The 13764-nt window shown below is 38.2% G+C and overlaps 2 protein-coding genes across 2 annotated transcripts in view; one reads left to right on the forward strand and one right to left on the reverse strand.

Moving 5' to 3' along the window:
• The window catches only part of AFF2 (AF4/FMR2 family, member 2), a 256405-nt gene extending 250473 nt beyond the window's left edge, over positions 1-5932 (reverse strand). The window contains exons 1-2 of the mRNA XM_009331422.1: positions 5907-5932; positions 5295-5415 (exon numbers count right to left, since the gene is read on the reverse strand). Coding sequence (XP_009329697.1) covers positions 5295-5415; positions 5907-5932 — 147 coding nt within the window. The remainder of the gene's footprint in view (positions 1-5294; positions 5416-5906) is intronic.
• The window catches only part of LOC103922933 (chromosome unknown open reading frame, human CXorf40B), a 700660-nt gene that overhangs the window by 409428 nt on the left and 277468 nt on the right, over positions 1-13764 (forward strand). The gene's annotated exons all lie outside the window — the stretch shown is intronic.

The following is a 13764-nucleotide window of genomic DNA, read 5'->3' on the forward strand; positions in this document are numbered from 1 at the left end:
CTAAACACTTACATACTTGTTCTGTTTCCTCCTTCCCCAAACACTTTAACTCCTTATGGGATAGCACATGGGAAACAACCAAGTATCAAACAAAGCCTGACCACCAACCTTCACCTCTGGTTCAGCTACACTTCCAGGGTGCATTTAGCTTACTTCCCAGAAAGCAAAAGTTTTTAAAAAAAAAAAAAAAGTACTGACAACATATCATCACTTCAACATCACAGCACATTAAATGACTCTTGTCTAGATCCTCACAGAGGGAATCAATATTTTAATTTGAATGTAGAGCTTTTCAATCATTTCTGTGTTGGAGATATCTGATTCTCTCAACTTATTTTCTTTTACATGTCACATAATGTTAAATATAATTTTGCTTGATATTAACTCTGTTTTATGCAGAATGTTCACATCCTGGGAATAAAAGACACTGTATAAATGTTAGGTATTATTATTTGTAGTCATTTACTGGGACCATTAATAAAAAAATATATTTCCTGAAAAGCATGGAGATTAAATTAATTTAAACATCCTTAGCACATATTGGATAACATATCCAATAGTTATTGAAGTCAATGGAAGGATTATTACTCTCTTCAATGGCCTTTGGACCAGACTGCAAAGCAAAACACACGTAGTGCATGTGAGTGACTATCTGGCTTATGCTTAAATCAAACTAGAGCACACACAACAAAGACCAGACTTGTGCATCACAACCTGAATGAGCTCAGGTGTGTAGTACAGTGTACTACCTGCATTGAAGACAAAGAATAACATTAGTGTTTTTATTTTATTTCCTTAACAAATTCAGGGCTCTCATGAGAAGCAGAGTATTCTTGACAAGCCTGGATACCAGTTAGACAAACACAAAATCCAGTCATAATTTCTGGTTGCTCTTGTTACTTCCAGATTGGGAACAATTTCTACCTTCATATTCTGGCTAATTGGTTGATTTCTTAAAGGAAACCTCTGTACATCTTATTTTCTGAACAGCATGTTGAATCACAATTTTGCCACTATCAAGGAGATGCAGCATTTTCTGAGTATTCCAAGGCATAAATTATATATCTGGTTTGTGACTCATGGCTAGTAGCCTTCCCCCTCATTCTAGGCTCTTGTTAATTTAGGAAATGTACACCTTCCTACATTTGCTTCTATTGCTTTCAAAAAAGATCTGTAATAGAATCCTATTGGAAGACTAATTTGCTTGGCTAGCTATTGCATTATAGTTTTAACAAAGAAAAGAACTAATGCACTCAAACTTACAGGCCCAATTTACAAGGGTTTTGTGAAAATTTGTGTGAAATGTGAGGTTTCATAATTCATTCACTTTCTCATGCCTCATAGTTAAACTAACCTCCATGCATTAGAAGCTGAGATCTTTTTTATGCTAAGCTTGAAGACCGTGGAGGGGCTTTACCTGAAAAAGATAAATGATTTAACATTCACCAAAGGCTCCCCAATGGAAATACTGCCCATTGGGTTCTCTTTCTCAAGTTGAACTCTTGTGAGGCAATTCCTTTGAGAAGTAACAAAAATACTCCTACTGTTTTCTCTAAAATACTCATCTCTGAAACTCTTTACTAATTCAAAACATTAAAAGGTATCAACAATTCAGTAATAAAATTGCAGCTTCTCTCAGGAAAACTCTGACATTGCTTTTTCAAACGTCTGTTGTCATAACACTGCAGGCTCTTCTCTGATCACTTCCGCAAAATAAAGCATTAGCAGGTTGCACCAGAGTTCGAAGGTAAAGACCTGCAACCCACTTGCATTAAACGGCAACACAGCCCTCGCTGCCCAACCTTCCCAAAATAATGCTGGACATCATCACATTGTCAAAGGTGTTGTTTCTGCACATGAGACAGCGAAGCATCAAAAGAACACTTATCTTTTAATAAGCATGTACAAATGTATTTTATACACCCGCAGAAATAAGTATCTCTTCTCATGGATGTGTACACATACATATACTACAAAGAATCAATGCAGAATCATGCACTTGTCCAAAACTATAATGATCACCTACGTTTTATTTGACAGAGGGGTAGAAAGAAAGATGCTCTAACAGCTAGAGCAAAGAGATGATAGATAGAGGCAGATACTCCATACATCTCGTGATACACAATGGCAGTAAGCTCCATGAGAAAATTTGGCCTCCTTTCTTTGACCAAGTTTTAATATCCCCAACTTTAGAGTGATCTTAAAACAGCTGCCAGTTGTTCAGTCTTTAAAACATCAAAACAGCAGTGGTGGTATTCCCTACCCCAACAGTCCCTCTCTGGGTTACTGTTGAAGCAAATGAGGAAGGAATGATAACCAAGTAAGGATACTAGCTCTGGGAATAAAAGAAAGGAAAAAGAGACGTTTTCTATTTCCTGAGACTTGATATTCCCAACCTTTCCTTTGTCACTGTAGTCTCCATCTTATCTCGCACCCCCAGATCTTTCAGAAACATACCAGCCATCCCTTGGAGCTGATGCTCATTTAGTAAAGCTAGCCCAGCTGAGGATGTGGACATTGTGTCCATCACAGGCCACAACAATTGACTTTGCTGGGCAGTTTTATCTCATTCTGCTCCCACTGAGAGCAACCAGAAGATGGGTGCAGCTTGTTGTGTACACCAGCCCTTGAGTCTCATCCACACAGAAGCATCTATTCATCTCAAAATGGAAAAGGAATTCAAACTGAATGTGCAGCACATTTGTTCTCACCTCATAGCCTCTTCATTTTATTTGAGAATAAACATGAACAAAACCCTGAATTTAGTTTTGCACTTGCTTAAGAGTACAAGTCACTATATATCCACTAAGAGTTAGATCCAGCTTTCATCAGTCCCTAGGAAACTGTACTGTGGCTGGTTCTTAGCAATGCAGAACTTAAAGGAAATACCAGTCTATCACTTTGTACCTTTTTTTCCCCCCATAGTGTAAAATGTAGACAAGACCTAGCTTTCCTATTCAGTGTTGGTTCTCTTTGTTTGGCAAATTTAAGACAGATGTAACTATTTTTGCATGCAATTTCCTCTTAATTTTTATCTTTCGCAATTTATAACTACAATGCTTTTTTAGGATAGTAATACACTATTTTTTTGCTCAATCCCACAGATCTGACAAACTTCTCTGCCAAGCAGGCGAAAAGCAATTAAAAAACAAACAAAAAAACTTACTCAGGAAAATCACCAGGATAATTTTTTGCTTTTTAGTTGTTCAGTTTTTGACAAAGCATATGCTCTGTGTATGCCTGGTGCAAATACATGCACATTAAACAGATGTAAAATCAGATATTATCATTCTTATGATACAATAGATATTGGGGGGCCATGTTTTCAGTTCCTGACACAAAATTTTGCAGTGATTTGCATATTGGTCTCCCTACTGAAATCCAAACGACCACTTACATGAACAAAAACATTTGCCCGACCTGCAGGAAGTCTCAACAAAATCAGTTCATAGTACGTTATTATTCCCATAAATAAAGGTGCTAAAATGTGGTCCAATGCAGAAACAGTGCATTGATTAGATTTTTATAAAAACAAAACAAAAAGAACCACAAACTGTCCTAGTGCATAGTCCTTATTTGGCTGAACAAGTCTCTGTCATGGATGAGTGGAATGCACCTAACTCAAAAGAGAAAAGCAGCAATATGTTTTATTGAGGTAAAATAATAATTTGACAGTTCGGTAAGTTTGATGGAACTTAACACAGTTTAACAGTGGTTTGACAAGGTTCACCTTATTAATTACTGCATGGAAGAAACATACAAAGGAAAATTGAGCTAGAATCAAGTTAGAATGATTCACACTGAGACGCAAAGAGTAAGGAGGACCCTCCCGTTGAGTCATGAGATTCAGAGTGGACCCCCTTGCTTTCTAAACTCCTCATGGAGCCTAGGTGTGGCTGGATCAAATCTTAGTCTCAGACTTGGTCAACAGTTTATGTCTAATAGAATTATCCATACAATACTTACAATAATATTGAGTAACTACATGGATTAGTAATGTTTCACAGTATTAATTCAGCATGCTATCAGTCACTTACTGAAGATCTGTTGCGAGTAAGGGATCTCTCCACCTTGGGCAAGGAAGGATCTCAGTCTCAGGCAAGGGATCTCAAACCTTGAGAGGCATCCCTGCTCAAGGGGAGAGTCACCTGGCATGCAGTCCAGCTGCAATTCAGGGAAAGCTCAAACTGGGCTCATCCGGATGGTAATATTTATAGGATGAAGTAGTTGGCTGCTAGTCAGTAGTACAGACAAGACAGATGTCTGTTTTAGCTCTGATAACTTGTTCTGTACTTTGGTTATCTTGCACTTTTGGGCTTCGAAACCACCTTTTGAAATATTTTTCAAGGCACCTTCACTCCCTTGTATGTGAGCCAGGGGCTTTCCAGCTCACAAGTTCACCCCAAGGATGTGAGGCCTCTTGCTCCTTAGTCAGCCTGAACCGAAGTACAGCTAGGAGTCAAGTGTATCTGTCACACTCTCCCAGTCTGTAATTATTAGACACCATTTGATAATACTGCCAGCCTTTCCTCCTCCTTTTTGGGCAATTTTCAGAGAGCCTTCATTCTCCCTACAGCTGCCAACAATGTAAAATGGAAAGATGAAGTGGTGGCCTTTCAATGGATGTCACTGATTGGGAGGAGAAAGAAATATGGAAATTTACATTTTGATGAATTCTTCAGGGAATGTCTTACTGAAAATCAAGGCAGCAGAAACCATAAAGGGGGACATCCCTTGGTGATGAAAATCTCAGGCAGCAAAGCTCCTTAGAGAGAATAAGACGTGTCGTAAGTCCCTTTCATACCCTTGTTATGCTCCCCAATGATTCAGACAGTCTCCCAAAAGACTTCTTTGCATGGTTATGATTGCACAAGAAAGCTTATGGGCTCATTATCTACACAGAGGACATTGGTTTTAACAACTCAGGTATATTTTCTTCTTAAAAATAAAAGGACTAAGTCCTAGCTTTGTAGGTATGAACCCACTTGTAGAGATATCAGCTGCACACACTTCTATTGCAGGACTTTGCTGTGTGTTTAGAGGAAGAAATCTTGAACTGGACTGTAACCAAAATTCCTGATTCTGTCAATGCTAGCACGCAATGTTGGGCAGAGCATTCAGTTTGCTCTGCTGTCATATGCTGATTTGGATAATCAGTGTATTCAAGAGTATAAGTACCAAGGCAGATGTGGTACTTTCATTTCTTACAGGTGATGAGAAGCTTTATGCATATTTGTAAAATGCATTCAGGTAAAAGACATTCTGAAAATGTAAGGCACAACAATGCAATTTACCTTGTAGGGTTCCCCAAAGAGGTTAAAACCTGAAGCAAAGAGATCTTCATCTTGCTGGACTTCCTGGTTTCTTCTCTCCCATTCTTTCCGCTTAAGTGCACTCCGGTCTTGCTCATAGTGACTGAAGAAGAGAAAGACAAAAAAAGACAATGCATTATTTTCCCCATAATTTAGTTACACGTTCATTACTATCAGTAAGAGCAACAAAACATCAGAAAATGCAACTCCTGAGGACAATTCTGAAAGAAAGAAGCAGCCACGGCATAATTTTCCCAAATGTTAATTTAGAATCATAATACTATATGAAATTGGGCAGCAGACAGTCAGTACACTTCTAAAATGAAAACAGACAAAAATGCTCTTTTCAAATTAACAGAACATTATGCAGAAGAATAAAATACATTCTGACGCATTTGTATGAACAGTCTGTAAAACACATGCACACACGTGTGCCCACAAAGAATGTGTCTGTGCAGAGAAAGCAAATGTGAAGTCAAGGAAGCACAGCAACATCTTCAAATCCATTTAACTGTGTAACACTTGTCTCCATCCATCCCAATGCTCCACGTTCAGCCTCGTGTGATTTAGACCACTGAATTCTGTCCCATGTACTTGTTAAAATTTATGTATGGCTTCATTGTGGGTGTCAAGGGGGTTTTTAAAATGTGGTTTTGTAGCAGGCTTCCGAAAGAGACTTTAAGATAGTTGATTCCGGTATCAGATAATTCTACACACAAACAAACAAACAAACAAACAGAAAAGGATCTAGCACCTCAGTGTAGCAATGGCGAGTGGCACTTATCTGTATGTCAGCTTACTTTGTGCACCTGCCAGACCTAGATGACAAGCTGAGAGACCACATTCACTTCTCCCCTGAATAGCACTGAAGTACTTTGGTCTCTTGCCTTTGCCAACTACCTCCTGCTCCTCTGAGGGAAAAGATATAATTAAAACCCTGAAGGAGAGGGAAAAATAGGAAAGGAAAGAGGAAAGGAAAAGATGCATGCTTCAACTTGCACTGACAACCTCTCATGTGACAAACATTAAGGGACACTTCTGTGCTTTCAACCCAGATTTGATTTGTTATGAGGCTTTTGGCTCTGTTTTGTGTCAGTTAATTAGCTACCAAATTCCAGAAGACAAATTGAATAGCAGATTCAATATATGCACTGATGTTATCTGTTGGAAGCAGTATTTCCCTGATAGGTTCTGGACATGCTTGCACACATCCATGCACACCCTCTACGTACAAACGCATACAAACAAACATACATATTACGTATGTAACAAAGAACAGTTAATTCTCCTATCTCTGGTGAGAATGAATTAAATCTCCATAGAGCTCCACTGCACTTGGAAGATAACCAAATATCTACAACTTTTGCCTTTTTTGCTCAGCATGATGTTGTATTGAAAGCTTCACACCGAGAGATATAATGAGGAATGAACTGCACAGTGATGAGGCTTTAACAGTGTATAAAGTCACTGATTTCTGAGTGAAACCACAATTACTAATTTGAAGCACCAGCTAATTAAAACCACAGCTATGTATTTAGCCTCTTGTTATACCTACTGCAGTTTATAATTATGAGGACCTCTTTATCTACTCAATTAAAGTTCTTATGATTCAGGCAGGTTGTGTTTGAACCTGCAAGCCCTGCAGAGAGCGTATGCCTGTTGCCTGATGACTCCATTATCCTTACACTCATATTCTTGTTTTTGTACAGGTAAGGAAAGAAAAAAAAGAAAGACTAACACCACAATGAGATCCCTAAATAAAAAATATGAATTAATAATCGGTTTAAGCAATTCAAGATCACTCAGGCTTGGACTGAATAAGGCTTGAGTATGGCTTGTAAACAGAACACAAAGCTACCTACATAGGCTGAGCTGAATGATTTCCATCTACATTCTCCTTTTACAAGTTAGAAGGCTGAAAAGATGCCACATTTTATTTATTTATAACACCTCCTGATGTAGTGATGTCACTGGCACCAACATCAAGCTCCAGAACATTGCTATTATCTTTCTTGATATTTCTGCGAAGCTATAGTACTATTTGCTGGTTTCCTGAGGGAGACGGAAAATAAATTGTTGTAAGCAACAGTCACTTTACTATACTATATGTGATCATATTTCTGACACAATACTGCAAACCACAAGCGACCTGTTCACTAAAAGGTGAAGGGGGGCACAAGTCTCCTTTCCTTTCATGTCCTAAATCAAGATCAAAATCCACAGGTATGGGAATAAGTGAGTACAAACTGTTTCCCAAATTGGTCCACAAAGATGAGGACAAGGTTGACTCCATCCCTCCCCACAACTCTTCTAAAGTAGGGGGCTGGTTTAGCCCAAGAATAATCCAGCCTGGGAGCAGTAGGAACACTCTGTATTCACCCCTCTCACGGGAGATCTTTCCAGGGATTTCTTTGGCAGTTTGACCCACAGACTGTGTGACTCTTGCAGCAAGATCAGTTCATATGAAGTTATGAGCCCAGCCTTGACACCAGCAGAGTGGATCTAGCATAAGCAGGATTTTATATCCTGCATAAGTAATCTTTGCGTATGGGAGCAGTCCTACCCCAGGCACTGCCAGCATTCACTTCAGAAAGAATTATTCATGAAAGTTAGAGCTGCGTTTTATAGCTTTCCAATGGCAGCCTTGGCCTGGAGTTTCAGGGTGAAATCCTGGGCCCATTCAAATCAAACTGCATCTGGCCACCAAACACACAGGTCACAGAATCACAGATTACAGCACAGAACAGATCTCACCTTTCATGTGAGGTTCTAGCACTTTGTTGTCTAAAAGCTGGCTCTGGTCTCCAGCACGCAAAGTATTTAGTGAACCAAGTGAGGCATTATGCCATATCCTATCTAAGAAAAAGCAGCAACGACTCTAAGACAATTTAGATATGTTTTGTGACACATTACAAAACCACAGATTCAGAAAAGATGAAAACAGCAGTAATTCAAAATGGCATAATCACTTTAAAAGACATTAACTTAAGCTAAGACAGTATTTACAATGTTAACAGCAAGAGGTTGAAAAAAAACGGTATTTTCCAATATAACATACGGAAGTATTTCTCTTTTAGTGCGTGCGTTTATGAAAGATATCTATTCCATGCACCCAAGAGGTGAGCACAAAGGTGCATCTCAGGCCCTGGACCCCAACAATGTTTACAGACTACCAAACTGTGAGCATCCATTTTACAACACAAGCAAAGCCCTAAGTGAATTGCTAGATTTGCATCAATCCAAATCTCTCTCTCATATATTCTCTTGTGAGAACAAAAAAAAAAAAAAAAAAAAAAAAAAAACCAAAAAAAATTAAAGGTTCATTTTGTACTTTCCACTCATACAGTCACATCACAGCCTTAAGTGTACAAAGTATCTATTCAAAAGGAAGTGCTTGCTCATCCTGTCAGGTCAATTACTTGGCTTATTTCTCTGCAAATGTAGTTTTGCTATGGGAATGCTTGACAGGGCACTGATTGTGGCTACGGAAAGTCAAATATTATAAGATCCTACACAGATTAGCATAACAACTTCTTTGGGTTCCTTTGTAATCCAAAGAGGGATGCTGATTAGGTCTTAAGGCTGCAGTGCAGTGAGAATCTAACGGGATGCTCTCCAGAAACTCTTAATGCAGCAACAATGCAATCTCTGGGACTTATGTTTAATATTTAGCTTAACTAATGTTCTGTGAAATACAGATATGTGATTAGTGGTGAAGGTGTCAGTGAAAACTATAGTCAGATACCATGAGGAACACCAGAGTTCAGTCTGTCTCGTTAGTATGATAAATACTTCATGGCTTGTCTAAAGCCAGAAGAGTAGGAAATCACAAATACAAACTTTTGCAAACATTTTAAAAAAGATTTAGAAGAAAACAGCTGCAGGCCACGATACTCACTGTATCCGAGGGCCAGTTCCCTAGACACAGCTATTATGTGACAAAGTAGTTTAAATATATGAGTTTTATTGTTTTGTTACCACTTATTAGATTAATAATTGAATTTGAATGGGGAAGTCTGTACATAAATCTGAGATGATCAGGAATGGTGAGCAGTAAGAATGCTACAAGAGCACAAGACCACTGATCTACAAATTACCAGCATGCTGAATATGGCAGAAAGAATAGTAACTATAACTGTATTATTGTTTTAGTATGTTTAACATAGAGGCAGACTGCAAATGCATTTCGAATAACAGCATTTGATACTTAATCCTTTAAAATCAGACCAGCATATATCCATTTGTCATTCTTCTCAGCTACAGACACCCTAAGGGACAGCAGTGAGCTGAAGCACCGTGACAGGCCAGGTGCTCAGCCTCTATGAATCTGCAGCGTGTCAGCGAGGCTCATGGAGCTGCACCCTTCACACCCGCTGTGGCCCACAAGGGCTGTGGGGACAGTATGGATCAAGCCCAGAAAGGAGAATGTAGCTGAGGCAGGAGGAGGTTATATCAAGGCAAAAGATAACAGGCATGCACATAGGTTTTGGACTGGAAGCTAAAAATGCGGATCTGGTGGTAAGAGATGGAAGTCACATATGCACTGTCTACAAAAAGGAGAACTAGAAGAAGAATAAAATTTGCGGCATTGGAAAGGGCAGTGCAATCATCTCTGGTGAAAGTGAGAGGACGTGGTGCAAAAGATCTGGAGGGAAAAGAAAAAACCTTTTAGAACAGACTGCAACAGAGCAAGAGGTTAGAGGGAAGAGTTAAAGGAAAGCTGAAGAAGTAAGACCAACAGCTAAAGGCTGAGACCTAGCATTTGGGGTTTATCTTCAAAGATGCGCTAACTAAAGCCACAGAAGTGATCTCCCAAAGCGCAGAAGATTAGGCAGGGCAGACAAGAGCCTGAAAGACAGAAGAAAGAGTAGAAGAAAGTCAGACCAGACAAGTTTGAAGGAGTAGTCACTGTGATATGAAAAAAAAGTAGAAGAGAAAAAAAAAATTATCAAACACCTAAAGTCGCAGAAGAATCATGGATGAGAACAGAACACTGCTCTGTTGATCCAGTCAAAACAACAAAACCCAATAGGGAAAGGATCAATAAAAAAGCTGGAGCAGAGAGGCTTGATAGTAGTGACAGACTACATCCACGAGGATAAATGAACAACATTCAAGAAAAACAGCATTTATCTACAAGTTAGGGAAGAAGTAGTTGCTCTTCTCAATAACGTGTCTGAATTCACAAAAATGCACACCATGACCAAACCAAATATTCCCCTGTACTAGTTCCACCCCGCCCTTAAAATATCAGATACGCCTAAATGATGAAAGAAATTCTCAAACTCAAATGTTTGTCATTTGTGGAAACAAGAAATAAACACGAGCTTCTAAACTAAGACACAGTGGATATAAAATTATATAAATTAGAGATCTGAAAGTCCTTTCCCAAGGTTATTTCTTCACAGTTCTGACTTTGGGACAGAATCGTTGCTCTGCCACAAGCACTCAGGAAGTTAGTGAAGTAAACTCAGAAACTGGGCTTCCTCAAAAACTAACTCATATGCCTGCACACAGTATTAAACATCCCAAATCAAAAGCCACTCATGAATTTGACTTACATGAGAAATCCAACTCAGGTCAATGAGAATATTCCCATACTTAAAATACATGCTTGCTTTTCCACACCAGGGCAATTCTTTCTCAGTGCGAGTAAAAATGTAAGGCAAAAAGCATTCCACCTGATAATCAAACTAGGTAAAAGACTACTTCTAGCAAATACATTACAATGGGAATTTAACTCTATGTAATTCCAGATTTATCTCACCGTAACTCCATTGATTTAATGTAAAAGCAGAGTACCACAATATTGTACAAGGGAAGGAGAAAAGGTTTCCTTGGTAGATTCAGATTATCCCAGTATACACTCTGGTATTGCAATACATTTATTCCAAAAGCGGGGGGGTGGGGGTGGAGCAGGGAGCAACCTCAGGTCTTAAATTTCATTGCAGGTCTTAAATTCAGTAAATGAGGGGAATTTCAAAATCTGATTTTTAAGCAGAAATATGGCCAACTTGTTGAAGATGATCTTAAGTTTTACTGAATCTTTAGGTTATGAAATAATCAACTATAAGAACATTTTGATTCTAATAAGTTAGCCCCTATGGTAGCGTTATGTATAGGTTGCTGTGTTACTTATTATTTGAGGCTGTGTTGCTTGAAGTCCCTATTCTTTATTCTCTGGACTCTCTAAACCATAACCAGAGCCTCTAGGTTCTATTGTTTAGGGGATTAATTATTTGACAGCCTGGCAAGGTAGATATCTAGTTGGCCAACTTGGCAACAGAACCTACTTTTAAGGTGTCCTGAAGTGAACTGCCTTCATTATAATACTAAAAAACACACCCACAGGTCAAGAAGACCCTTGCCCAGGTGAAGACCCTTCCCCCGCGCAAGCGTAGTAACAGAAGAGAATGACATAACCGATATTATAATTATATGTAAATCACTAACCAATCATTGTAACTGGGAGTGTACTACCTTATAATTTTTGTGTATAAATGTAACGGTGATCTAACCATAGGTGTGCTTGATTTGTGGAAATTCCACCTTGCACCCGGCGCCGCAATAAAGAATGCCTGCTTTCTAAAACTCCAAATTGAGTCTTTTCAAAATCTGATTTTTAAGCAGAAATATGGCCAACTTAACATATCTTCCCTGTTCATCTGAAGTCTTTGTTTCACTCAATGATAAACATCATAAGCAGTACCACACTTAAAATAGCAAAATTCCTCTTCCTCTGTTTATCACCATTGAACTTGCATCTTTGTCCTGGTAATTTATTACTTGACAGAGACCAATCAAGCCACAATAGAATAGCTTTACCACTTCTCACTATCTTTCATATTTAACACTTACTTTAATGTTGTGTTCTTCTTCATAGCATGAATAGTTACTGAAAGTATCTAGCACAGAACATATCTATCACTGCACTTCAAGATAAATGATATATTGTAAAATACAGAATATTCTGTCTTTGATGTTCAACAGTTCGTAGAGAAACGCTTGAGATGATCACTGGTTATCTATCCACACGAGCTAAATCTCTTAACAATTTGCATTAAAAACAATGCCATTCCTGTAGCACATTTGATAGAGAATACAGAAGACTAAAGCCTCCGAACAAAATAACACCCAAGAGACCCCTGGGCGATTTATGGAAATTTAAGCTAGGAGATTAAGGGTTTGGCTTATATTTGTCATATTCTTCATTATTTTAGCTATTTCTTCCCCCCCTAAGTACCTAGAAAATGTAATTTTCACTCAATTTTGTCCTGTTTTTGGTATTATGCAGCCCCAAACCTTTCCTTAACGTGAATGTGGAAGGAACGATTCTGAGGGAATGGATGACAGAGATAAGCTCCTGAATAGTAAGTGTATAAAGAATAGATGAGGTTTCAAAGGGGAGCATTTATTGTTTCCTGTATCACAGCACATTGTCTTTCGATATGATTAGTTATCAATCTGAGTTACCAAAAACTGGGATGAAATAAAGCGCTTACGCAGTTATGCTCACTGATGTCAGCTAGGGGAGCATGAAAATCTCCATGAAGTTGGGTAATTGACGTGTAAATCAGAGCTCAATCACTCTGTAATAGAAATGGTCCCACTGAAAGTATGGCTGTTGAACAGTATTGAAGAGGGGTGGGAAAGAAAGAAACAGAGTCAAGATAAGATTTATTTATTAAAAATGATAATAACTGACAATTTACACAATTTTCCCTTCAAGAGAGAAGTTCTGTCAGATATATTTAAATGCAAGCTACAGACCACTACATTTGGATATCCTTATTCAGCAATAATTAACTGTTTCTGTTTTATTAAAATGCTTGGGGACAGTGTTATGGATATTTAAAAAGCAAATTAAATGAACATGTTCATCCTTTGAAAAGCAACACTGTAAATGACATCAGCAATTGTAATTTGGTTAATATATGTTCAAGGTACGTTTTGGAGTCCTATTACAGTCTTCTTGTCAGTTCAAATTTGTAGTATGAGAAACAAAAGCAAAACTGAAGGAAAGAGGGAAAAAAAGAAAACTAAAGAGAAAAATGGTTATAATGTAACCACAGCTCCCAAAGGACATTAAAAGACAAATAGTCATTAGAACATCATTCACATAAAATAGCTTTCCAACATGCGATACTTCTAGGAGTAAACACCTGATAAGTAAATAAAAGAGCTAGTTAAGATAACATTATGGGGTTGGTTTTGTTGTCATTTTTTTTCTTTTTATAAATGAATGCACATTAAGGCATTGATATCAACTTCCCAGAAACACCTAGAATCCAGTATTCTAGTTACGACTTACACTAAACCACTGACAAACTTTAACAAACTTACATAGATGTGAAATTTATGAGCGTTTTTGGCATCAAATGAATTACATTCAGGACAGGAGCTGGATTAGGAAACTCTATTAAATAGGTAATGTGCTGTGACTGTAAGGGAC

Source organism: Pygoscelis adeliae, unplaced genomic scaffold (assembly GCF_000699105.1).
Source record: "Pygoscelis adeliae isolate BGI_AS28 unplaced genomic scaffold, ASM69910v1 Scaffold100, whole genome shotgun sequence".
Lineage (NCBI taxonomy): Eukaryota > Metazoa > Chordata > Aves > Sphenisciformes > Spheniscidae > Pygoscelis > Pygoscelis adeliae.